Genomic DNA, 27,930 nt, shown 5'->3' with positions numbered 1-27,930 from the left:
ATAAATTAACGTTTAACAGAGAACCGCCCATCGCTATATTTCAAAAGTTTATTAATTTAATTTCGGAATTGGATAGAGGCTATTTGCATTTTTAATTCATATTATATTAGATATTCATTAAAAATTAGATTGAGACAGGTCTCCGATGGTTCTTCTTTTATCTTCCACCAATTTTCTTCTCCTTCTCACTTTGGTGCAGAATCGTGTGTGAAATAGCGCATCAGCCACTCGATGCTGCACAACTTTTCACCATGAATTCTCCACGGAGAGCCTGTTTTCTGGTCGTGTCTGTAATTTGTCGGTCGGCTTGAGAGAGAAATCAAGCGAAAAAAGCAAAGAACTATAATTAAACAATTTATTCATTTGGCGTTTTTTCACTCCTCTCTCAATCTCCTCGGTGGGTGAGTCCCGAAAAAAAAACATCATTGAGAAATGAGAAACGACAAAGAAGAGGAAATAAAAGGGATTAATTGGATTTTATTGCAATAACAAACAACAATTCATCTATATTTTCTGTGTACACATTTATTTATCACAAATTGTATACAAAAGTAAATTAACTAGCTAATAAGACCTAAGCTGAATGCATTTTATTCAAATCCACTGTATTTGTGGGCTTTCTTCCTTCCACTTTTTCATGCCTAAATAACACAAAGTATTCTAAGAAAAGATGCAAAAGTTTGAATAGCTTGAAAATGCAAAAATATTACACAACATTTTCAATAAATCAATTTATCATTTGGACGGAATTTTCCCTCACACAGCGTACAATTTTCCACCACTCTCACTGAAATCGGAGCTTTGCTCAAAGGGGGAAATATCATGACTACAGAGGATTATTACATTTGTTTATCGCCACCATCAAATCCAGAGATTGATCGGAATTGAATTTTTACGATGGAATGAAATGAGCAATTTATTAATTATTTCGCAACAACTGTTGCAATTGGAAGAGAAAAATCTCCAATCTATTTTTTTTTCATGTAATTGCTCTCCAATCGCGCCAAGACATAAACTTTATTGCTGTTCTCTCGATTGTTTTCTCATACTCACAATCATCATAAATTGATAATAATCTGTGTGTGTTGGAAACTATCTATTGATAGGTGATTTTTCAATTTGATTCAATTACACAATTGATTCGCGTAATCGCCACCCCAACAATACGCACATGGCGAAAAAAAAAATTCCCATTTCACCTAAACTAATTGAATCAACCATTCGATTCCGATGAATGATTTTTCAGGAATAAAGTGAGAGAGAGAGATAAAAACACACGCGCGCAGCAGAATAGAATCGAAAGGGAGAATCGCGAGAGAAATCTGCAATTTTGAGTAATTGGCAAATGCTAATAATGTTTCGCGTGACCAGGATGTATAAAAATGGTTGTATTTTTTTCCATTTACACTATCGTCTTTGCTGGTGGAAAAATCACTGAGGGGCTACACGCACATTTTTCACTCTTCTGCCTGGTCAATTGGGAATGCACAAGATGCGGGCTCTGGCTCCCCTCGTCTCACACTTGGCAAGGTGATGAAAGAAGGTGAGGAGGCACTCAAGATCGTGAATCAATTGGATTCCCTATCAAATACACCTCGCCTCGCAGGGGAACAGAGTTGGAGGAAATGCTGAAAAATGCTCTTACAGATAAACGATAATGACTTCTGCCCGTGGCAATGGGTGCAACTTGCATGTGTGCCGTTTCGAATACAATTGAGAAGCTATTAGAAATTTTAATTGGCTCTCTAGCCACGCCAAAGAGGTGCAAAATTAATCTAGTAAATTCTTTCAGACCCTAACGTGAAAGGCCAAACTTATTTCGAAAAAAAAACATGGAGTGACATAAAGAAATCTTATCTCCCATCAATGGTATTTCCAACTCTGTCCTTAATCCTTCGCGTATTAACTTATGATATCACTGTGACCATTCTGTCGCAGCATCTCGAGTCTCAGCTCATGCTCCCTCGCCTTCAGGCGCAGTGTCGCAATGGACGACGACCTGCGATCTTCAGACACACCTGAGCCTCCCGTGGACGCCGTGAGGCCGGACGTTGGGGGCGAGAGCGGCGGCGAAACGGACGACGCTGAGCTTATGAGTAAGTCTGGTGACTTTCCAGGAACAGGCACCGGCGGTGGCGGCAGCGGGGGTGGCTGGTGACGCTGGGCGGCTGATATGTTCGCCAGGAGGGTCTGGAAAGATGTGCCTGGAGTGTAGAGAGCACCAACTCCGGGCGGCAAGATGGGCGGCGGAGGAGCTCTGCAATAAATCCCTCTCGTTACTCATCGAGACTCCGGGGCTAATTTGCCTCGTGCTCTCACCTGTGGAACTGATGGAGGTAGCCTGGAGGAATCACTGGACCGCCCGTGAGGTGAGGATAGCGAAAGGCAGCCAGACTGGCGGCGTCGAAGGGCTTCCTGAGGTTGAAACCCAAGTGCGTGAAGGGATTCGGAGGTAGCGATGGAGCCACTGAGGTTGCAGACGGAATGGACGTGCCACCGCTCAAGTATGGATTGTAGGGATGTCCCTGAGGTCCGACTTTCTCCTGCTTTCGCCACTTGGCGCGACGATTCTGGAACCAGACCTGCGGCAGAGAGAAGATCTCATTAGGAGTCCGCCTCGATGCAATTATCACATTGCGCTCATTTGCGCCAATTGCCACTGATGGCTCACATTTGTGTGTCTCTAGGTCTGTTTTTGCTGATGCCTTTCCCTCACGAGCCCACCGTAGAATATTCTTACAAATTGTTAGTTAATTATTTCTCAAAAGTAGCTAATTGTATACTCGTATTTAATAATATCTCTATCTTCTCGCAGTTTTTTCCTCTCATTTCGCGTCTCTCCTTCATCTCATCATAACGCAGTTTGTATATTTGCATTTATTGCTACGTGATGTGCATGTGTAATATCTGCAGCAGCCATAGTGAATGATCTTTCTCTCTCTTGCTCTCCTAAGAAGCTCTGCCTCATCTATACAACAATTTATCCTAACGGCGATAATTAATGAAATTACTTCAACGGAATTTTTCATCTCTTAACTCACTTGCAGATCATGCCTCTTTACAATATAATACCAGCAACATTGTGTAAATTAAATACAAATTTACCGCCTTATTTATCTCTGCTCTCTTGCCTTCCTGGCCAATGCCATTTCTTGTGTGTGTGGCTCTTCTCACTCTTTCTCGCACTGCGCGATATTATTGGCATTGTAATGACTTCCATTGAAGTGAAATAAATTTATTCCGCCGAACACTTAGCCATTATACTCCACTAATACAAATTGCATTGAGCAAATTACTCTGATTTTTATCGACGAAATTAATTGCGGAAAAAATTCAGCAATATGCATTGTCAATCATGCCTGTAAATACCTCCATTCACCGTTCAACATCGTCCTATCTTAATTATGATAAAATAAGTGTTAAACACGGGGTTTCGAATAACCACACGCACAGAGCGAAGATTTGCCCTCCTGTAAAAATTGTCTGCAGCATAAATCGAGTGATCAGATAAGATTGCGGGCCTTCTTTCGCCCACTGGCTGGAGGAAGAAAGGAGCCAACAGAAGAGAAGGAACAAAATTAAAGAGACGCCCCTTTTCTGCTTTGGCCACAAGAATGCGCCTAATATGGGAACCAGGGGGCGAACGTCCGATCAGCCCGGAGGAGCTCTGCAGTAGCGATACAAAGGAAAGTATCCTCGGGGTTTGCGAGACGAGGAGACTTTAACCCCTCGCACAGTAAATCCAAATTAAGGCCTCCGCGCAATATTGGGAGCCTCGAAATTGACCAGAAAACCATCCCAGAGACTTTTTTCACACTCTTGCAAAATATATTGCACCACTGATGGCGAAGATAATCAAATTGATTCCTCTTGTCTTCAATTATTTGCAATTTGCGGAATTTAATCATGCAAATTCCCATCAATGAATTTGCAATTTAATACCATATGCTTATTTACTCCTATCGCCACGCTGGCGTATAGAAATGCAAATTGAACAATGTTAAGTTGCGTTTTCTTTACCCACTCCACCTCCTCCGTGCCCTTCTGATTGCTGTGGAAGAGAAATTTCCCCGCCACTTTCTGGAATATTTTAAGTCAAGACACGTGCAAGAAGTAATTGATTAAAATCGCAAGTCAATTGGGCACCTCTGTGTGCCCCAAAAGTGTGACTACAAATGCACTCTGTCCAAGGTGTTTCCACATTCATCATCCCCTCCGTGACAGTGTATATAAATCCAATTTGCAATTATGAGATTCGTCAATAAGAACACAGCAAAAACCTCGCGTGCTGCGCTCTTTCCCATATTCTATCAAATTCATCCTTCATAGTCTCTCCAATATCAATTTTTCGGACACAATTTTTTCGCCTCCTGCGATCCTCTTTCTCCAATATCAAAAAATTGCTTTTCAATTTCGATTTCTACCCCCCGTCATTCGCCTTCCCTTTCATCACTCTCCGCTCTTTCCCACCCATCATTTCTCATGAGACTAATTTAGCAATAACAATTTCCCGTGTACACATCTATTTTATATATTTTATTCTCCCTCCCAATTCTCCTTTTTCGCCACAGCGCAACTAACTAAATGCCGCCAAAGCGGGCCAGCGAGGAAAATGATCCTGGCCCACGGAGAGAGACACGATGTGCATGAAATTATTGGTCATTATATGGCATTAATTGATGAAATTATAGACTAAAGGCCTTCTTGCATCAAATAAGGTGATTTCTGATCTCATGCGACAACGGAAATTTGATTTAAAAGACACATACAATTACTCGCAGAGCATCTGAGCAACTGGCAAGGCTGCGACCATGGCGATGTGGAAGAGGAGCAAAAACGGAGGATCACTAATTTATTTCAATTTGTGGCAGAGACACGAGAAAGAAAAACGCCACCCAATTGGTTTGTGTGGATATTCCACCCGAAAAAAGTGATTAAATAAATTATGGAAAAAGAAACAATCGAGAAATTACATTTCCGGATGTGGTGAATTGTTTTTCCTCCTTTCCTGCCCAACGGACTTTTTCTCCCCTGTAGATCGACACTTCCTTTTGCCATTTTTTCTAATGTGATTTTAAGATGATGATAACTTTTGGAAGGATATGTTTACACTTCAAATTACACTGCGATTATTTCCATGTGTTTTTCATTGCTTCTTCTTGAACCAAAATGGGGAAAACTGTGTTGGTTTTTGACCTTTTTGGGACGTTTGGTGAAATGGACAAAAATCCCACTGAAAATTCATTTAAAGAAGAATGTTAATTAATTGTTTATGCCCAATTAAAATGTTGCGTAACAGACTATTCCGCTCTTCCCACGATTTCAGTCCATTCAGAACTTTTTTCTATCATCCACTCTCTAGTAATTTCTAATTGAAAAATGATCTCACAGTGTTTCGAAGCACAATTGAAGAAAGAAAAAAACTGGGTGTTGAAAATAAATTCAATGGTAATTTTATTGACATAATTGACTCTCTGTCTGCAATTTCCACGTTATTAATTTATCTCAATCTACCTCTTTCAAAATAGATTTCCTCCTCTCGCCGTGTGCCTTCTCACTAATCTAATTCTCTATACTCAAAAGTGAAATTATGCCTTGGATATATTTACTGTTGAAAATAAATTCCGATTGCCACCCGCTGTGTCTTTAATAATCAGTTTATGTTATATCAAACAATGATATGAAAATTCTGCCTCTTCTCTTTTCAATGCCGTCTCTCACGCGCCCCGGGAAGAAATCATCTTCAAGGAGGGAATGTGGCGGGAAAAAAGGCCACACCACATCGATGATTGGAGCTTGTTAAAAGGATTATAAATGTTTCAGGCACACACGATACTCAATGGCCATAAAGCCGAACGCATTAAACAGATTTTTAACATCAAAGGGTGAAATGAGACGGAACTGTTGGGGAAATTTATGATCTATTGACTCAGGCCTTTCTTCTCGTCCAGTCTATTTGATGGTGTAAATTTAATTTGCGAAAAATTCCCAGAGATCACATCAATCCTCCATGCGATCAGCATTTGAAAAGACTGGATTCAAATGCGACTCTTTCTTCCAAGTTGCTCGCGGACAAGAAGCGAGTGTAAACAGAAAATTTGGAAGACGGCGTCAGTGACTCTGCACTAATTTCTCCCTGTAATATTGGATTTTGTGCATGGAAATCTCATGAACAACTAATTACATTTCATTATGGAACCATTTAAATTGATTTGTATCACTTTGTATTCCCATCTCACCTCAAATTTACTGTATTTGATCATTTTTACTTTGTACGCACAGAAATTCGTTGGAGCAATAGTTCCAAATGATATGCATCATTTAATTTTATTTAGTTTATGGAGAATTGAGGAACTCTTTTTTTATTCACCTTCCTTCTCCGCATCATTTTTTAATGATTTTCTCTTTTAACGCCTAATTTCTGGATGTGGCATTTTAGTGTGTTTTGGCGGCACGGCGACCAAAAAAGAGATCGCGACAATGGAGCGCCATCGAAATTTTATCCAAATAAACACACCATTTTATTCTAATTCCATTTTGGTTTGTTGAATTTCGCCTGTCACCAAACAACATGCATGACGATTTGCACTTAATTAAATTTCACCCATAAAACCTTTATACGATTCTACGGCGTATGCTTGAGATCCAAGGAGGAACTTTCTTAGCTCTGCGTGTGTGTTTGTGTTTGTGTGAGGAGGAAAAAAAAGCTTGCGCTGTAAAATTGTATAATTATTGGTGATTTCTGCCGCGAGAAGAAAAAGTCCGTTGCCATTCGGAAAATTTAATAGGTAACAGTATGGCAGAGATTAATAAATATGTGTAAAAAGGCAATCATAATTTAAATTTTTAATTAATAGTGATGGATATAAATGAAGGCGGCTCCATGTGGTTTTAGTTGCGAGTGCGCCACATTCCAAGCGAACGCTTCGCTCTTTTAATTTGCCTCCGATGATAGTTAATTAATTCGGCCGGAATCAATCATAAGTTATTGCGGCTTCGCGGCTCACATTGGCATTTGTCCGGAGACGCTCTTCCCATGCCCACATCCTGTGTCTGCAATCACAGCCCGTGACTATTGATCTGCGGACGCGCTGCAGAGCGGCGATTTGTCACAACCCTCTTAAGGGGTGGCCAATCGCCTCTCAAATCTCCATCAGATACAAAGTGGCACAATTTATCAGCCACTAATTGATCACGACACTGACATATATCTTCTGGGAAATTCTGACATTCCTCAGTAGCCAATAAAAGTGATAATCAGAATTCCCAATGAAGATGGATTGAATAAATTTTGTGGTGAAATTCAATCGCCCATTCTGGAGGCACGTGTAATTTCTTTTCCACCATCGCGCAAGTATTTTAATTGAGTACAATTTATGCCTTATTTGCAAAAAAGAAGGATAAACCTACAATCTTCGGAAGCAATTAGCAAAGATATAATTATTCTGCCAACAAAATTATACTCTTTTTTACTGCACAAATGTTATTTACCGAGCACTAAAGCGTGCGACATAAAATTTCTTGAAAAATGGAATATTTTTCAATATCTTATGGAGTCATAAACACCTTTAAAGGAGAATTTTTATTGAAGAGATCGTGTTTATCGATCCACAGTTAAGCTCTGGAGTAATTAATTGATGATTAAATTAAAAGCAGAAAATGCGCTTTTATGTCCGAAATTGATCGCGTTCCTTTCCATTGTGCACTTTTTTTTTTTTAAACTTTAATCCACAATTATGCCCGATGCCCAAAATGTATATAGGATGGAATATCTCAGTAATGATTCAATTTCTCGCATCTCACGTTGTTTTTTTGCAACGCGACGCGCCGTTCGAGCACCACTTAGCATGGTTTTCTAATGAAGGCAGAATGTTGCACCTGTCAAGGACTCATTTAGGTTTCTGATGCGGCGAGCATAGCGAAATAGAGGCAAAGGATAAATTGGAATTCTCCCCACTAATTGCTCTCTCACACAGAACAATCTGTTAATTCTTCAAATTACTAAATTGAATAATCTATCCATCACAAATAGGGTGTAATTAGAGGAGATAAATGAAGGATAAGAGAAACTAGAGAAAGAGAGGCAAGGCAGGGGAGAAAGATACAAGATTCGACCGAGAGACAGAGATGATGGTTAATTTTATGATTAATGAATACAAATTTGAAATGTTCGTTGAAGGCTCTCCGTTTTTTTTTTCTACCTCTTCTCAATTCTCCCCCTCTTGCGTTCTCTATCTACGCAATTATTTGAGCTCTTTACTCAATTAATACGTAACTGGATTAAGCAATTCCCTCCCTCTTTTCCAACGGATCATCCCAGGGTCGATCTGATAGGTGTGCGTGCAGTTTGGAAAACAGTGGAGAGGCAATAGAAATTATTAACAAATATTCATTAAGAGTGTAACATTAGTATTGTGATAAATTGCCGTAAAAATATGAGAAATTAAATTTTTCCTCCCCAGAAAAAGCGTCTCCACACGTTCGATACTTTTGATGGGTTTGTTGGGAATCGGAGAGGAGATTTTTCGGGAGAGACCAAACGATCTGAGGCACTTTTAAATCGTGTGTCGAACACAGCGTGCAACCTTTGTTAATCTAATACGCCTTGGGGGGTTCTTTGTGACCACCGCTAATCACCTGTTGGTCGCCGAAAAATTATGGGTATTTATATTCTCTGGAGGCCAATACCGACGAGAAAAAGCCTGTATAACTATCCCTATAATACTACACTGAGTGGCCAAATTAGTGGTACATTCTGATTTTTCATCTAATTATAGAGCACATCTCACTCATTTGTTGATTGGTTTGACGGCGATGAAAGTGACTCACAGCAATACTCCCAATTATCCCATTTTCACTCCACGACGGCTACACTTCCGCACGAAATTATAGGACACCGGCGAGCGACAAGTGGAGAGTAATTGATTCATTATTTATTCTACGACGAGGTTTTGTCATGGCGCCGCTAGCAGAATTGAGAGATTAGAGTTGAAGAGCAGAAAAGCGTCACACAGCTTTTCACGAGTGGCGGAGCTTTGTCGCTCTTGTTCAACAACACTTGTACATATGAATTTAATATCGCGTGATATTTTGCATTTCATTTATCATACATATCCATGTTTATATTGTGTCAACATATGCACGACTTTCTCTTTGTCATCCTGCTCATTAAGCAAAATAATATGTTTTTGAACAAATTTCCTCCACCTCACGATACACATATGCATATTCCCTGTTATTATACTTATAAATCGAAAAAACATATTGCCTCCATTTCATTTCAAATGCAATTTCCTCTCGCAAGAATAAACAAAACGAGTCCACAACGAGGAGCAAATATGCCGTAATTCCACACTGACTTATCACACATTTAGCATTGGGCGGAGTTAACCTCTATAAGAGAATAATTCCACACTTAATTTGCTTCTATGAAGATGTGCACTTTTGAGCTGGTGGAAATTTGCAATCATAATAACACACAAGTGGACACAGAAGTTGATCTTTATGCAATTAAAATAGTCCCAGTGATGGAAAATAAAAGGATTATATGGCATTGCCTTCGCCCTGCGGCGCATACAGAGCCAGGCAAGATTCAAATGCGAATTAGTGTGAAAAATCTGGAAATGTGTGCACTTTGAAGTAATTCTATTTATTAGCACTTCAGTACGCGCCTCGAGTACATTGGACGTAATGATACATTTAAGCTCTGATATTTCCAGCCTAATGACACTCTCGAGGCACTTGCGCGGAGCAATTCCGCGAAATAGACACCACTGCCGGACGAAGGGGGTGGACTGGAGGGGTGGCGGGCGGCGCAGCGTCTAATTTGCCGGCAAATTAGATTTGTTTCAATAAATGTTATAAAATTAACTCATTGAGTGCTTCCAGCTCGATTGCAAATCGAAAATGTGGCCGAGTGTCATTAAGCACCTGAGGAGAAGGCATGTTGTGGCTCATCAAGAGAGCACAGCATCGGAGAGTCGGAGCACAGGTGAGGAGCTCTATTCAACCTGTCCATCGACACTCTCTCCCCTGCCCAAGACCGCGCGCTCTGTATCAAATGAGCAGCGCAAACACCAACTAACTAACCATGTAAGATCATACGCGAGAGACCCAAGATCGATGAGCTTCGGTGGAATTCAATTACCGATTAAATCGCTGAATGTTTACGCTCTCCGGCGGAAGGGAGTCGAGAGGGGGTCTTGAGAATGAAAATTGAAAAGCGGAAGTGTATCATAATGCAATTGTTGTGCAATAATCTATTAATTCTCCTGCTGTCACATTTGCTCACTCTTTTTCACGCACTCGCGCCATTGATATTTGTTTACCTTCACTCTCGAGTGTGAAACTGATTTTTACAATAAAATATATTTCTCAAATCACAGAATTTAATTGATTTTATGCAGAGAAAATCTACAGGGAAAGCCTCCACGGTCAGACTTATTAATTTCGCTAAAAGCCCAAATTGCATTTTGCCCAGAGATTCGCACTTTATCCATCAAATCTCATGCACAGATTACACCTCAACCGGCATTACGTGTGAATCTCCCAATACGTGTAATTTAATCGTCCCAAGATGCGTGTTCCGTGGAAATTGAGCGACTTTTTCTCCAACTGCACTTGCAATGGAACACAGAATGCGCCTTCAATTCCGCATTATCGCTAAATTCAACCTCGAGTGGCAATTTCTTCAATTGCACCTCTACCAGAGTGGCGAGTGAAGAGGTGAAATGAGAGGAGTTTGCTCAAGAGGATATTAATTAGTGTTTTATTGCCTGAGTAAAGAGTATCTTGCAATCATTTTTCACATAAATTCCCAATTCAATTCACTTTACATGAATTGAAATGTTTCTCTCGTGCTACATTTTCGATGCAGTCACACATTTCAATATGCGTAATTGCGCACTGAGAGGAAAACTTGTCAATTCTGCAATTGATAATCAACGTGTCTCTTTAGCCTCAACCTAAATCCACACACAGACGCGCTAATCTCCACGACCCTATCAGTTTATCAGTGATCCATTTGGAAAAAAAAGAAACCCCAATTTTCGGCCTTTTCTCTCAGTGTCAGAAGATAAAGTAAAGTGCAAAAGGCAGAAATCATGAAAAATTGGAATTGAGTGTGACCTCTAATTTATGCAATTGAGTGTGAGAGAGAGGGAGAGAGAGACGGTGAAGAAGCAGGAGAGGAGGCAGGGATGGATGGACATAATACACCGCTTGTAGTTCGTTTGGGCAGCAACAAAAGTCATAAGTAATAATTTGTTAATAATTTCCCACCGCCACTTTGCATACATATGTTGATTTCTGCCCATCAGCTCACTTGGCAATTATTTAAATAATTCAATTCAATCAAAATTGCAATAAAGCCACGACAGACGGCCAGTGAGAGGCAAGAAGGTGGCAAAGAGACGGCCAACAAAGGGCAAAACACACGAAGAAACAATCTTGACGAATTGTCTGTTGATGCCAAGAGCTAAAGAAATTGCTCTTGGGCTTTGTACAAACCAATTGACTGGAATCTCGGACTGCGCTCCGTTTTGGGAAACATTTTTCCACTCGCTGTGTGTCTCTTAACTTGCCCTTTTCTGCCTCTCTCTCGCTCTCACTGGCCAAAAGTCACATTTCATCTTTTTATCTTACCTGAATTCGTGCCTCCGTCAGTCCAATCTTCATTGCCAGCTCCTCTCTGGTGTGCGTGAAAAATTAATGGTGGAAGAGAAGAAAAAAGTCTCAATTAGTTTATTTATTGCATGTTTCTGCCGTTTTGTTTGTTATTTCCCATCTTGTGGGTAAATTAATTTTGTCCGTATGCACAACAAGATGCAATTGATGCAGATTCGAAGAGTCATTCGAATCAATTCATCGTCTCTCTCTACGCCTTCCCATTGCTCAGGTCTTATTTGCCCAGTTGTGCCAATGATTTGCCACTAACTGGTTCTCATGCCTGGCATAAATTGCAAAACTATCGTCACTCATCAGATGCTATGTGTAATTGTGGCGGGAAAAAATGACCCCAGCGCGCCGGTGCGACAGAAAGACATAAAGGATTGAAATGCTCACAGGTGTCCAATTGGACAATTAGAATCGCCACAAGTGCCTAATCGATACACACAAAACTCCCCAATTTATAGCACTTTGTCGCATTTCTCGCGCTTTTTACCTCTTCGCGCACGAAGTTGCTTCTTTTGCCGCCCATCCGTGTGTCTTTTTACGACTCAATTTGTGTCCAAAGTTGAGAATTTCTCTCCTGTCCTCTATCACGTCCACAGACTGGAGGTATTCGTGTCGCTTCTCCAGATTTTCCCATGATTGATCACAGTGTTCAGCATTTGTGTTAATGTTCATTGACTTTTCGGATTCAGGCTATGTTTTTGGTGAAGAAAAATCTATTGTCTGTGCGCTTAAACATGTCTATAAAGCAGTTAAAGCATTAATGTAATTTATCGGTTCGTTTTTATTGTATCGGATCTATAGTTTATCATGACCTTTTAATTCAATATTTACACTTCACACATTGCCTGATCGTAAATCGCGACGCCTCAGGAATTCACATAAATTCGCTATAATTTCTTAATCTTCGCGAGATGTAATCAAATAAATCCAAATACTGCAAATTCTACATGCGAGAAGATCTCTCTTCTACTTCACTCTAAATTCTCTCACGATCCCCAGCAAATAATATATTATTCCATGAATTTCATCTACGTCAAATTCTACGCAGCATATTTGCACGGCACAGTCAATTGATTCATTGAGCACTTTCATTAGAATTGTGATAAATTCACAATGATTTGCGAGGAATTTGAAGAAAATCCCAGACAATTAAATTAGGGAGATGGGAAATATTGCTCAATCACTGGCAAAATTCATTAAAATGCCACTCATATCCTTTTGTTATCTAACGCACGAGCTTCTCTTCTCGAAAAATAATAAAAACACACACACAAAACAAACCTGAGTCTTTCAAGTCTGAAATTCGCCCAGAGTTTCTGCTTAATCGAAATTCAGGTTTAATCTTGAGGAATAAAAATTGCACTTGGCAGTTCATCATTAATCTTTTGTGTGTGTGTGACTCTCTTTTTTTCCACCACTTCTCTCGTCGTACCAAAGTCAATTATAGGTGAAAGAAGACAAATAAGAAGGAGAAAAGGAGACGAATTAAATGATAGTTTATTGATTGACTCGCGCCTCACACGCAATTACGATGACTTCGTCTCTTTCTGAGTCTGAAAGCGCTCTTTCGCGAATTGTTTTCTTTTTTCATCATCGGTTATGGTAATTTTTGGGGACATTGGGTTACTTTTGCCACCTCAATTTCCGCCTTCATTCGGGACAATTGCTCACCTCGTGAACACGTCGGGATAGTGCGTGCGTGAGAAGGCCTTCTCCAGCTCCTCCAGCTGAAAACTCGTGAAGGTCGTCCTGTAGCGCCTCTGTTTCCGCCGCGGCACACAATCGTCCATGTCACCCTCGCTGTTCTGCTCCGACAGGGGGCTGCCCGTGCCCCCGCCCGAGATGCCGGCGCATGATCGCTCCGAGGGACTGCCCTGTGGTGGTTTCGCCTCGTGCGGAATATCCTCCATTGATGACTCCTCCGATATGCCCATGTTGGGCGTCTCCGTCCCGATGCGTCGTGCGATGTTGAGGACGTTTGCCCAGCACTCAGCGCTGCGCCCACCGTGTCCACTCACCCAAATTGCGCCGCCAATTGCTCCCCAGCGACTCCAGCTGCAGCGTCCCTGCGAATGGCAACACTTGATTGGCAAAATATTAATTTGCGAGAGAGGCTGCGGAGCAATCCGGCAGATTGCCGCGCCGCGGAATCAGATGGAATCAAGTAGAAAAATGTGTAAAAAATTAATTGGGTTTGTGTTCGGTTGGTGTTATTATTTCGCATGGGATGAAAATTACTAACCGCAGAATTAACATTAAAAAGCCACTAAGATGTTGAGGTGAGTGCGTAAATCGAATTAATATCAGTAGCATGGGGTATGCTGGCCATCATCAGACATGATACCATTCTCCTCCTTGATCATAATGAGTATGGACAGTAGGTGTCTTATAAAATCGCTCAAACACGAACCCCTTTCTGCGAAGGAATTATTTTAATAAAGCTCCCCACGGTAATTGTGTGTGTTTTCATCATGTTCCCCACGTCCGTGCGTCTGTTCGCGGTGTGTCTCTCCCGAGAACACGCATTTCGAGAAGTCAGCAGCTTCTGATTTCTCCATCTCTCAGCGCGAGAGATCACCCAGAACACCGGGATAGATGAGGAGCAGACAGGGGCTGGCCAAAGGGGGAAGAGCATTACAAATTTATAGGCTGTTGTGCCGTGATTGCACTAATGGGCATATCACAGCACAAGTGTATTTTCGCATAAAAGAAATGAGATAGGAGTTCAATTTTGCCAGAGATACGAGAGCGGCATACAATAAATTGATGAATGTTATTAATTGAAATTGAGAATATGAAGCTAGAACGTGCCGCGATGTCTTCGGTTCGTAATTGGTGTGACCGCGCGAAGAGAAAATTGGAATCCATTAATTTACAATTTGGCGAGCAGAGATTAAATAGCCTCGAAGAACTGTTTGAACCAATTATAGTGTTTACATCGTAAATATGAATTTGAGTGACAATAATTGCGGGAATTTCCATAAAAGGATTAACTCTTAGATGACATTTTAATATACTTTGAGCTTCTCCAGAGTTGCAAGCGATGTGTGAGGTTCATGCAAGATTGCTAATTTTGATGAGACAGCTTTAGCTTCGCACATAAAACAAATTAATATACAGTAATAAATTGTATGTTGGCTGAGTGAAATCAGGCTCTATAATGTCATATAGACAATGTAAGTTGTCAACAGCAACACGGGGAGGAAATATTGAGAGTCTCTTAGAACACAATGTGCATTGTATGAAGACAGTTCTCTCCGAACTAACAACTCTCGATAGATTCACAACTCTAACATCAGCTCGCAACTGCTTCGATCTTGTTCCTCGCATCGCTTCAGGTCTTCTTCTATCGATTTGCCGGTGAGACAATCGATTAAGTCTGTGATGATGCAAGGCGAGAAAAAGAAGGGCCAATTGAATATTTATTGGGCAAGTTGATTGGACAAGTTTTCGCGATATTTACCATATTAAATAGCCCTTCTCGTGCTTGCGCACAGAGAAAAAGTGCCCAATGTCGGTGGAATTTCGTTCATTGATTGCGAAGAAGTGTCTGGGATGTGGTTGCAAGGCGAGGGCAAGAACGAGGCATGTGCGAACACTTGCATGATCATCAGCCGAGGCGGGAAGAATGATTGTCCGATTATGGGCGAAAAACTGATCAAATATCGTTAGTTGCTCACTCAACTCTGCAAATGGGTAAATAATTTGATGGAAATCAACCACCGCGAGCTGCCAACAATACCCGAGCCACAAATGGCTCGATGGCTCACCCAATTGCACACCAATCGCGAGCCCTATTGCAGCTGAATAATTCATCACTGCTGGGCGAATTATTGACGCAAGTCATTATTTGAATTATTAATTGACTCCTTGCTGATTAATTAAAAATTCTCCATTCGATCGAAAATTGATGAGCGAAAATCGGACGCGAAAGATGACGATTAAATTGATTTTATTGACTGTGCACTTGCAGTGAGAACAGCTCCTCAGCAATCACCCCATTCCAGGTCGAGCCAATGTAATTAACTCTTAGCAATCTTTACGCATTTATTATTGCTCCTGTTGGACGCTGACTGCAGCTTCTTGTGCTGCGCCCCGCAATAATTGCAACAGCCAACGACAGACACGCATTTCTTGAAACAACTTCTTTTTTATCATGTTCCGCGCTCTTAAATGCCTTCTCTTCTTGCGCTCTCCTTTGGCGTCCCTGAGAGAATTTCATCGGGACAATTTCGCAATCACTTCCCAGGAGAGTATCACAATCGAAAACAATTAATTAAAGATCAATTAATTGGAATCTCTTGTGGGTCAAGTAACTTTCATTGTGCGTGATGGAAATCGCTAAGAGGCTGACGAGCCATCGTGAAAGAGATCTATTTCCTTCGCCACTCAACTGTGGGAAGGCTGCCCCGAAAAAACAGATAATTAGAAAATACCTTACGCAATTGTTTGTCTACTTGACGAGAGAGTCCTCGGGACATAATTGAGTGGTGAATTGCTATGAAAGAGAGAGTTATGCATTACATTGGAAGTGGGTCTCTATTTGAGAGAGAAAAAAGATGCTTTCGATGGCCTGGCAATTAAATGTATTTCAACTTTTTAGCATGAAATTAAGTAATTAACCCGCTGTGGGCAATTTATTAATATCGCTCTGTCCTGACGAGTGTTCCCAGGGCGAGAGCGCATTGCAAGAAATATAAATGAGTGGAGTAATTAAATGACAAGGTATTTGTTATGAGCGATTCCCAATGATGCGATTTTTCGGCACGGCAATTCTTTATTAACGCGACCATGGATGGCCATAAAGCGGACCTGCAGAGAACACACGACTTTTAGTACGCAGCTCCGTGGCGGAGATTGTGGAGCAGATTGGGAAGTCTTGGCTGAGAAATTTAAATTGATAATTGCACCAACATTGTCATCACCCAACTGCCAATGCGAAATGAAGTATTTCTCAGCTTCTTTGGCAGCACAGGCGAAAGAGACATATCGATAAAGGACAGAATGGAAGAAAAGACATGGAAATAAAACCCCAAATTGTCTCGTTTGTGGCATATTTTTCATCCACTTAATTGAGATGAAAACATTTGTCTCTCCTGCCAATCGCTCAACTTGCAATGTTGTCGATCATCAAGAGAAGTATTATGTTGCCTTTAGTGTATATTGATTTAGTTTTTATTGCCAATCTTCCACCTCTTTGGCGATCGCGGAAAAAGTCACCCAAAGAGTCACCAGCAAATCACATTGTGGACACAAATACACGTAGTCGATGAAATAAAGTCGGCAACATGCGAGAGCTGAATGACAAACGAAGAGCCTCAGCATTCTTCGCATTCCTGCCAAACAGTCTCTCTTGCGCTCCTGCCTTTGACCATTAGTATTTTCGACAAATAGCATGTGACTTGTCTATTTGGATCCTGTCGCCTTCGATTACGCGCGTCCCTCAGATTCCCACCGATGTTCCGCATGCGATAGACAAATTCATCCTGTGTGCCATTTAGGCATGATTTTTTTTCTTTCTATTACCTGCAGCGCCGAGGGTGCGAGAGTGAGAGACGAAATGCAGCATTTTTCATCATGTTGAACATGATAATTAACGTGATGTTGGCTGAAGATTCTCCAGAAGCATTTAACATCCCAGCGAAGGAGGAAAAATGGTATCATGTGGATTGTGGTTTTGTTTGTGTGTAAATTTATGCCCACATCATAATTATGTATATGTAATCTGTAGTGCTAATTAAATTTGATAAATGTAATTATTTCATTTGTTGAGGCGCCCGTAATGTCAAATTAATTACGTTAATTACATATGAATTAATACAATGTGCTTTGTGTGTAAACAGATAAAGATTGTATACATTTCCCAATGAGTGATTATCTGACAACTCTATAATAGTTTATAATGTTAAAATGCAATTAAAATGCGATACAGCCGCAACGCCGGCAATTCTCAGCTCTAATGTTCTTCAGCATCGCCAACATTGATGTACAATCTGCTAAACAATAACACTTTTTAGCCACTCTTGCGCTCTCAGCTGATAATTTTCCCCACTCGATCGCGGCACGCAGCGCCAGTGATCATTGAAAAGCTGATTACTTACTCGCAATACGTGCTCGGGTTGATCAAATATTCGATAAGTCACAATGGATTTTCCGTGAAATACACCTTCGTGATTCGCTGAAAAGGCCGTATGTTCTAATTTGTTGGCCTGCCAACCAATGAGCACGTCATAATTCGTGCTAGAAAAATTTCGGGGGCTCATCAGAAATTCAATTACAATGGAACAGACACGCTGCTCTAGGGGAAGCCAGAATTGTTACGCAAGCTCTTTATGCGTCGCCACGAGAATTTGTGAATCATAGAAACATGGTTGTTGTGCGAATTTTCCCTTCGAACTCGAGATAATCTACATTTTCGCATTCTTAATGGAGGGTTCGATTGATATTTGAATAATTCTTTCACGCCACTTGCTCGAGATTCTCTAAATTCTAAGAACTGCCTTTTATCCTTCATGCTCGTTGAGCAGCAAAGGCGTCGAGATAAGCATCTCTAACATCGAGCACTCATCAATATCCTACGCCTTCGATCATGACTTTTCTCGCTAAATGGCGTTTTTTCTTTCTCATTCCTGAATCAATATATACCAGGTAAGCAATTTTCACGGTTATGTGCAGAAAAGTGAGTCTAGAGTGGCTTCGTAGGAAAAATGCTAGAATGCCACGCAGCACTTGTTCAGCTTGTGACGACAATTAAAGAGGCCCCAAGAAGAAAGATGTAGTACAAGTTGGATTAAGCAGCGCAAAAAAACTCGACTCGTCGCTGGAAATTAACTTGTTCTCTTTCAAATTGAATTATATAAATTAAATTGGAATTTGTATCAATTAAAGGACCTAAATTACTTTATAACTACATTTCAGTGTGTTGTGTGCGGAATGACGAGAGAGAGAGAGGCTGAAGAGCGCGAAAAAAGAGCTGTACAAAAGAGTGCATAAGCTGCGGCTCCTCCAAGTGTGTGTCAGGTATCTTTTTGCCACAACCTTCTATATGTGCCGTGCAGAGCTGCCGAAGAATGGCAATTCCCGTGGACGTGATGCTGGGACTTTTATATGCGCTGTGCACTCCTCAAAAATAGTCAAGACATCGGCAGAGGGGGGAAAAATGACGGCCGACTTGATGACAGAATTGTCGTATGTTTCTAATTAGAAAATTTTTCTTAGCGGCACTTTTTCAAGCGAAGCCACATCGTCCCATCATCCACACTTTGGCGTGTGATGCACCTGAAGATTGAAGATTGATGTGAGGAGGAATTTGCAAAATCTCCCATTTACATTGGGCTACGCGGAGTAATCACAATCAATATCGAGACCATCTTCTCATTAGCAGGTGAATTGCCAGGGAGGAGTTGAGCGGCCGCGCGGAGAGAAACCACACTGATGAGTCTCGTTAGGTCAATTTCAAGTGCACTCCACGGTGAAATTGCAGTGGCAATAAAAGGTTATTGCATAAGTGGATCTAACAATAATGCCTCTATATTTGGAATTTGAATTTATAACGAGGAGGTGTGCAGAATTAATTGTGACTTAATGTGCAAGAAAAATCAACTGTTGGCGAGAATCGCGAGTGAGAGGGCAAAAGAAGGTAATTTTCCCTTTCCTACCCGCGGGGCAATAAAAAGCTTCCAGCTCAACTGAAAAAATATGCCAAGGTGGAGTTGAAGAATTACAGAAGTATCTTTTCGACACTGATTCATCATCGAGACGTCGCGGCTATTGTAAGCGATCCAGAGATGCCAAAGTATCATACCAGAAGCACATTTGAGTGGCTCTTTGCATTAAAACTATGCAGAAAATCACTAAACTTCCCGTACTTCACTCTTCCGGCTGTTGCCACTCTGAATATACTAATGAAACTCTGTTGACCAACACAAGAATCCTGAATATCGCAAGTTCTTTGCGCTTATCGAGGACAATGTTTGCACATACACACTAATTCGCTTATTTGCTCTTCTTTTCAACTTTATTATTGCAATAATATCCGCATGAATCTTGTGCGCGCGAGGGAAACAAAGACATCTGGCTGGAATTGTGTTCACAGTGCATAAAATACCTGCACTTTTCATATGTTCACGTCTTGGAGCCACCATTTCACCTCTTCGCGCGCCATTCCGCTCATTATCTTAATGGAAATTTAATTATCAAAATTTTTATTATTGCAAAGAGAATACCACAGATAGTGGTCACCCGTATAAAAATGTGACTCAAAGACGCGCCTGAATAATGTGGCCTCTTCGCGGGCATTCTCCATCTCGTGTGCAGAGTGTTAAAGAACAAGGAAATTTTTATCACTCTATTTTATAATGTTCCTCCTTGTGCCGCCTCATGTGCCTTCTTTTGTTGCAGCAGTGCACCAAAGCCAGAATACACACAAGCTCACGGCTTTTCGCATGGTCAAACTTGGCATCCAGTGGACATGGGAATCAAAAGGGGTTCACTGAGCCATTATTGTGCCAATAGATAATTATTTTCGGACACCAAATGATACGGTCAATGAGCATGGTGGCGTGAATTGCCAATACGAAATGAAGCGAGTAATAATTGTCATTAACACATCTATTGAAATGAAACAAACAAATCGTCTGACACCAGAAACACACTCGCCTTCCTGTTTCGCCAAATGCAGAGCCGTTGAGGACCGATTGAACCATCGAACTAACGGCTGTTGTCGTGGAAATTTCAAGTGGAAAGGTGCTTTTCCAGCCCACTTTGCCGTGCAGCCACTCACAAGTGACGAGTGATGTTGTATTGATAGGAGAAGGATTCTCTGACATGCCGTCTGCCGATAAAATCCACAGATTTATTCAATTTGCATCGATCATGAGCAATGCATTTGAGTGACAAGTACAAAAGAACCAACACTGATGGAGAAAATTTCAAATTGCAGGGCAAATTATACTGTTTTGGCTGCACTGTGTGCAATCTTCCTCTTCATGCAATGCATATTAATTTCAATATTAATTACCCACTCCATTTGGATAACAATCTGATTCTTATCTTTCAATATACGCGTAATAGTCTCCAATCTCTCTACATTGTACACGGAATACCGATCTAATTCTCCTTTACACATCTTTTCTGCGTAACTACAGTGCAATTGAAAAAGACTCAATTAGCAATTTCTAAGAAAAAATCCACATATCGCGTAAGATAATGCAATCCGTTTCCTGTTGATGTTTATGCTTGGCTTGGCTTATGATTGTCATTAACAAGCTACAAAATAAATTTGTTTAGAGGAAAGAAAAAAGCTCCAAACCTACTGCAATACTTTGTTGCTTTGCCTGTATTAAAATGTAACATTTCCTCATTTCATTTCAAACGCGTTGTGTTCAGTGTGAAAATCAGATCGCTTTTCGGGCGTATAAATTTGCCGACTCTTTGGCAAGTGCGACGAGGGTGGAGGAAAGATTTCCCGAGGCCAGAGCGGTTATCTTGATAAGGGAAATTTAATGTCTCTATTCTGAGCACCCGTGAGAGAATTAGAACTCAATCAGCGACTCTTCCGGTGCTGGAAGTGCATCCACATGAAACTTCCTCTGCCTGGCCAGAGCCTCGCAACCCTCCAGCGCCAGAGTCTCATTGGCCCACCTCTTGAGTCAATTAACAATAAATTAACAGTGATTCATTGCCGGTGCCTTCCACAGTGGGAAACTCTATTTCCGTGGCTGTTTCGCACTTTGGCGCTGAGCAAACTCGGGCACCGTTGAGCACACTTGTGAACAAATAATGAATATGTTACACCAATTGATGGTGTGTTTTTGATAACACCAAACAGAAAAACGAAACGGAACATTAATTGCCACTGAGGATTCTTTCGCACTCGCAAATTTTTCTTAATTGCACACACACCGAATGTGCGCTACTTTGACCGCTGAGCTTTTCGCAAAGTGTGCACTTAACACATCTCGGCGCGGTTCATCTGCAAGGGAAATTAAAATGCAATTTCTGTCCAGAGTAAAGCGACTGTGAAAGGTATATGCGAAAAAGGTGAGATAAAAAGTCAGCCGAGATGGAATTAAAAACAGATTAAACACGGATACGATTTAATTCAATTTATTCCATTTCACATTGAATAGGGATAATTCCCATATTCTATGAATCTCATCTCTGTGCGTTTACTTAATTGGCTAATACAAATGTAAATTCGCGCAATGTGAAAAAAAAATCTCCACCGTGAAAAGCGAAAGGGAGGTGAAATTAATGGGAGGTAAAATGTAATTTACACTGGGAAAAAGTGAAGCAATATCCTGTCATCAAATTGAAATTCTTCTCCAATTCCACACACACACAATGTGGGCACCGGAGAGCCTTTGGCATTGCATAGGAGTGAAGGACGCTTAGCCAGAGTGTACTTTTAATTAAACTTCCACCCCTTGCCGAAGCATCCAATGGGGAAAAAGCATTAAAAATTTTTCCGTTGCTTTTATTTAATTACACATAATGCATAAGAGAGGCGAATTGCACACACATAAACTTGCCCATTCTGATGCGTGCAACGATAATTACTTCAATTATAAATTACACTATTGCAAGCTTCTAAATTAAACTTCGCCTCTCTTCAGGCCTGGACAGACGCCAATGCTTGTGAATTGTGGACTGTAAATTGCACGTGAGTGTATGGCAGTCGATACCGGGAGCACCGCGAAAAAACAATAAAATTAGACGCGGATAATTTAATATCAATTGAGAGATAAGCATTAAATATCGCGATTTAGATGTGGACTTTTATAATAGAACATTTTCTTTTGCACCTCTTCGGCGGGCATTTCACCAGAGCCATTGCATTTAATTGGACTTTTGTGACTCAATTCCCCGCAACGCAAGCTTCACTTTTACTAGTTTTCGCTTAAGAGGTTGTTGGCCAGAACTTTTACTGGGTTTTAACAACCATGCTTCGTTATCTCGTGTAAAATGTGTTCTCTAAAAAATTAATAAATATCAATTTGACTTTTTACAGCTATTTAGAGACGATTTCCTTATGCATCGCGATGGGAATGATCAAGGCAGAATTGAGCAGTTCCGAACGCAATTTTGCCTTGAATTAAAGGCCCTGTCGCGAAAACACAGCGAAATTCCATATGGCTTGTCGGCTTCATCCACATGTTAGCTCCTTCAAGAAAGTCTCGTTGAAACCCTACGCGAAAGCGGTTGCTGTTGGGCAGGATGATTTTATGCCTTTTGGCGCCGATAAGGATCTGAGCTTCTTCAGTTTCATACATTAAAAACCAATCAAATTAATGTAAACACAGATTTAAATAGTTCTACGATCATTTTGTGAAAACATAGTGAGATTAATTATTCTGGTTGTTGAAGCTGTTCTTAAGATCAAAGTGTATTCAAAGATCTCCGTTTGAACGAGTGACACAATTCGAGAGTAAAAGATTAATCCACTATTCCGCAAAGTTCAATCTTTATTCAAAATTCTTAATAAATTTTAACGTTTTGCGTCAGAAATCAAATGTTTTTGGTTGGAACCATTATTGTAAATCAGCAAATCTTAAGGCTTTCTTCAATTTCTCTCCTCCTCTCCATCGCTAAACCACTTAAAACAGTTAAATCTGCCTAATCCAATTGAGTGCTGGCGAAGTTAAGGCCACAATCAAAAATCTAATGACTCAGTCCAATTAATAAATTCTGTGCTAATTGAATTTATCCCCACAATGTGATGTGTTTTTCCGCGGAAAGTGTCTCGCTTGTTTGGAAATTAGAAATTGCGGTAAATTCGACATGTGGCCAAGAGCTGTGATTCATGCCTGGGGAGCAAGAAGGGGGGCAGTCCTTGGCTTGGCATTCCTCGAGGTTCCTCATGAGGTGTCTGATAAAGTATTTGTTGTGGCGCCGCTGCTATCGGTAATAATTTTCTATTTAATAAGAAGACTCTCCCAAAGGAGACGACAAAAGTCACATTTGTCGTCTTCGCATCTTCGTGACTCATGCGGGGAAAATTCCGAGGTGGCGTATTATGGAAAGAGGTGACCTCTTGGCTGATGGAGGAAGTTAACGGATCAGGAGTAGGATGTTAGATATTAGACCTATTGAACCGAAAGTATTGACGTTGAGTGTGTTTTTAAAGGCCAAAACCACAATTTTTACGACTGCACTTATTGGAGACTTTTAGGCCTACAAATGGCAATTTTATGTAAATACAGGAGAGAAGATCATTTAATTTAATTTCATCACTCATCGCAAATTGATCTTTTCCCCGAAAATGTGCCTTAATAGTGAATTAATGTGGTTCATGGAATTGGAGTGGAATATCATGGGAGACTTTTTCTTCACTTTTTCTGCCATTCGCCAGGATTAAATACACTCTTTTTCCACCTTCGGCGTCCCCAAATGTCTCTTTTTCACCGCGCGCTGTCCATCGCCCCGGCCGAGGGGCCCCTATAAGACGTGATCTGAAAGCGCGTGCTGCCTGTTTGCAGACGACAAAGCTGAAACATAACATTTGCCTATCAGAAATCCATTAAACTCACTAATGGAACTTATCGCAATTCGGTGACACAGGTTTTATTCTACTTGTTTGTCTTTTGTGTTGTTGCGGTCATATTAGAACGTAATGCAGCCCCAGAGCCGTGGAAGAAAACAATCTTCGGATTTTTTACTTCTCTCCCGCGCTCCCGCTCGATTTGCTCGAAAAATTCTGGAATGTCGGTGTCTCTGCGCACGGAATTCCTCGCATTTTTGCTTATGACGAAATTCCAATGTATTTCGCTGCCATACTGACAGAATATTGTCAGACCTCTGGAGCGCACAGACTCTCAGCGACTTCAGCGAAAAGTGTAATTTGGCCAAATCGAATTTATAAATTATGATAAACCCTAATGACGTATTGGAAACTGAGAGAAAATAAATTACACTCGATAAATTATGCGTCAGTGCGGAAAAGGCCACTGAAAGAGAAAATATTGCCTTGTTTGAAGAACTTTAGATATTGAAGTTAAATTAATAGAAGCAACTTTCCGATACAACTGGTCGCTATTAATAATAATAGAAGTAAGTAGGTATCAATACAAAATTATGTCATGTCAGCTAGTTCAACACATAACTCTGATGTTGCTGTAAGTCGAAAAACTTCCTCCTTGATTATTATTTAATCTGAGACGACGCCGACAAAGTGGATGTCAGCGCGCGGGACAGCTTTAGGGCAGCTTTTTGAAAATCAACGGACAGATTTACCGGCCAAAATGATAACAAGGATCCTTGACTCCATTAAGAATGTACACAGGCATTTATGTCTTGTGTTTTTTTTTAATGGCAATCAATATAGAGCATGTAATAGTGAGATAGATCGGAATTCTCAACATTGTGGCGAAGAGCAACTTGATGAGAATTGTAGTTCAAGTCAGTACACGTGAATACCGCACAATTATCTCTCTAATGATTGCAGCAAAAGTGATTGTAAAAATATACCCATGAATCATCGGCTGGTGGGATTTGTCCAATTTATGCTGGTGTTTTGGAAAACACATCATAAACGTGGCTCAGCTCGCGTCACCCGCGAAAACCTCAGTGAAAAAGCACCTCTTGTCGCATTATCAGTGACGCCACTTCGCGATCAGTCTGCGTCACTGAAGAGTGCGAAAAGTGAAGACGGCAGTAAATTTAATTAAATCTCTTCACATCGACCACATCTTATCACTCAAATTACATTTATCAGCATTATGGGGCTCTTTTTTCGTGCACATTCACACCCAAGATAGTGGCGCTGGGGTGTTGCAAGGAAATGCTAATTGACTTTTTTTTCTCCCGCTCTCACCATAATCCAACGCGATCATTTGCAATGGTAATCGCACGCGGAATTCACCGCGAGTGCGTGAGTTGCACCCAAGAAGTGTCTATTAAATTGAGGAGAGAAAAACAATAAACTCGCTACTAATGGAAAGATGAATGAATTATTATTTTATGATAAGTGCATCAATAAATTGCACACACAACTCGCAGTATCTTGTGAAGAATTTTATGGCATTTTTTCTGGTACACCACAACAATGGACTTGTTAGGCCTTGGCGGCGGGTGTTCCAAATGTTAGAGACTTCTTTTTTATATATATACAAGTAAAAGGGATGCGACAGGAGGAAAAAAGGGTAAATTGGAGATTAGCCGTCTTGCCACCGTTTTAGATAATTCCTACGACATTGTGTCCTAATTGAATGACGACACACTCGATCATCTGCTACCTGAGATGATGTTATCGTGAGAAGCATTCCTCAATGGAGTGGACAGAAATCGTTCCAGAAAGACTCAATCATGCAGAATTCAATTTTAAATTGCTATTTGAAGTCACAAACCAAATGTCACGATCGACAGCATCATATTCTCTTTACCAATTTACATATGCGCTGATTTTAGTATGTTAATTGTGAAATTTTAAGAGGTTTTTATCCAAAAACCACAAAACCGCAAGTGAAAAACACCACATAAGTTGCCAACTTTACTCATCGCGCCCAGACAGGCACACTTATTAGCTCTTAACAGCATTTTAGATCTCTAACAGCCAACATACTTAAAAATCCAAAAATAAGTGCACTGCAATTTTACAAATTCTCCGTCGGCACATTTTCTATGCACTCCACGTCATTCTGCAATTCCATATCAACTGACGAGCAGATCGCGGTGCGCAATTCAATGTTTTTCGGAATCTCTATCTCTCATCATCAACTTTTCCTGATTCTTATCAATTTCACGCATTCAATCCCTGCACGATGCACTCGAAGCAACTAAATCACTCTCGAGTGTCTTGCGAGTGTGTTTGCACTTAATTTCCTCTAATTGCAACCACTTGATACAATTGTAGAGAATAGTCAACTCACCGAGAGCTATGATGATGCGGCGGATGTCTTCGCACGAGCACACAGTATCCTTTAGCAGGGATTCTTTCCAGCGGTCTTCACCAAAATCTCAAGATTTCTACACTTTTCCCTCCTGATCTCTCCCAGAGTCTCTGCCAACACAATCCTCGCAATGTCCTTAAGCGGTAAATTCTAGCAAAAAGTCACTCAATATTGTTCTAAGGCACTCTTGAGGCACATGCGAAAAGGCACGAAGTTGCCGGACTGCGCGGAGCCAGAGCTGAGCAGCAACTGCTGAATGATGGATCGTGAGTGAGGAAGTGGAGCGTCAGGTAAATCCGATTCGCTGCTGCTGTGGTGGAAAGAGAGGAGGAATACTCAGGTGTGCCGGCGTCGCGGGGTGGAAGCCCCACCTTCGGCAGCAGCTCTCGGCTTTTTTCACCTCACCATTTGTTCTGGCCCCTCGACCGGCACCAGCCAATCGTCACAATCAAACTGCCAGCGCCAACATCACTCCCGGCATCTCACCTGGTTGTCTCACTTCCACCGCTTGGCGGGCAGCCGGCCGTGCGACAGGGAGCGCCGCTGTCCGGTTCCAACGACAAATATTGATACTTCCATTTGTACCCCAAGCAGTTCTCCCACGCTTCAATTCGCCGCCGCTTTGCCGCCAAGATATTTCATGTGCTCGGAGGGGCATTAGCATGATTCCCGCGTAAATTTGTGTCTCTCCGCGAGATTGCTTCTCCGCGTCTGGGACTCTTCTGTTCTCAGGCCCAGCAAATTGAAGTGCCATATCGAGGGTGGAGCTTTTTATAACCATCGATGGTGTGTGAGATATGCTGGGGAGTGAAAAAAAGCTCCATTAGACACCAATTAAAGCCAACCTCTTTGCCTTAACTTCTCTCTCCGTCTCGGGAGATATACATAATTTAATTTTATGCCTATTGACTTTAGCTTGACGGTTTTACTTTTCATTTGGACAAAAAGGAGGCATGATAAAAATTTTCCAACACATTATACTCAAGCCAATATCTCGCCTCTCTCACGTGTGTGCTCATGTGGCGGCAATATATTCATCAGTGCGAGAGAACACACTTTATCCATTTGCAATAGAGCCAGCGCGAGAGGGAGAAATTAAATGATGCTAATCAACAATATGTTAGCGCTACATTAAATTTGTATATTTAATCGACAATAATGGATTTATTATGACAGGATGTTAAATAATATTCTGCACGTAAAATACATGTAATGGATATGAGATTGGATTTTAATATTTCAATCCTCATACGGCTATTAATGATAATTCTCTGACTTTTACAGCAAATGAATTTACTGGCTGATCTCTCTCGACTCTATTAATATTCCCCCCAAAATGAAAAAGAGCTCTCCATTCAGCATTTTC

At 41.0% G+C, this 27,930-nt stretch overlaps 1 protein-coding gene across 2 annotated transcripts; it reads right to left on the bottom strand.

Annotated features, from left to right (window-relative positions):
• Positions 1–507: 507 nt before the first annotated feature.
• LOC132261424 (homeobox protein aristaless) lies at positions 508–26,819 on the bottom strand. Of its 2 annotated transcripts, none has more exons than XM_059760234.1 (5): positions 26,544–26,819; positions 13,348–13,742; positions 11,644–11,689; positions 2,320–2,582; positions 508–2,257 (listed from the first exon to the last, which is right to left on the bottom strand). In XM_059760234.1, the coding sequence occupies exons 2-5, from the start codon at positions 13,608–13,610 to the stop codon at positions 1,903–1,905; spliced, it is 927 nt and encodes a 308-aa protein (XP_059616217.1). In that variant the 5' UTR covers positions 13,611–13,742; positions 26,544–26,819; the 3' UTR covers positions 508–1,902. The 2 variants fall into 2 exon arrangements, with proteins under 2 accessions (XP_059616217.1, XP_059616218.1); XM_059760235.1 differs by lacking the exon at positions 26,544–26,819 and adding an exon at positions 26,237–26,324.
• Between the last annotated feature and the right edge of the window lie 1,111 nt (positions 26,820–27,930).

This window comes from Phlebotomus argentipes, unplaced genomic scaffold (assembly GCF_947086385.1).
Source record: "Phlebotomus argentipes unplaced genomic scaffold, Phlebotomus argentipes genome assembly contig_15, whole genome shotgun sequence".
Taxonomy (NCBI): Eukaryota; Metazoa; Arthropoda; class Insecta; order Diptera; family Psychodidae; genus Phlebotomus; species Phlebotomus argentipes.
Note: the sequence above shows the minus strand (reverse complement) of the source record. Positions and strands in the feature narration are given on the sequence as shown.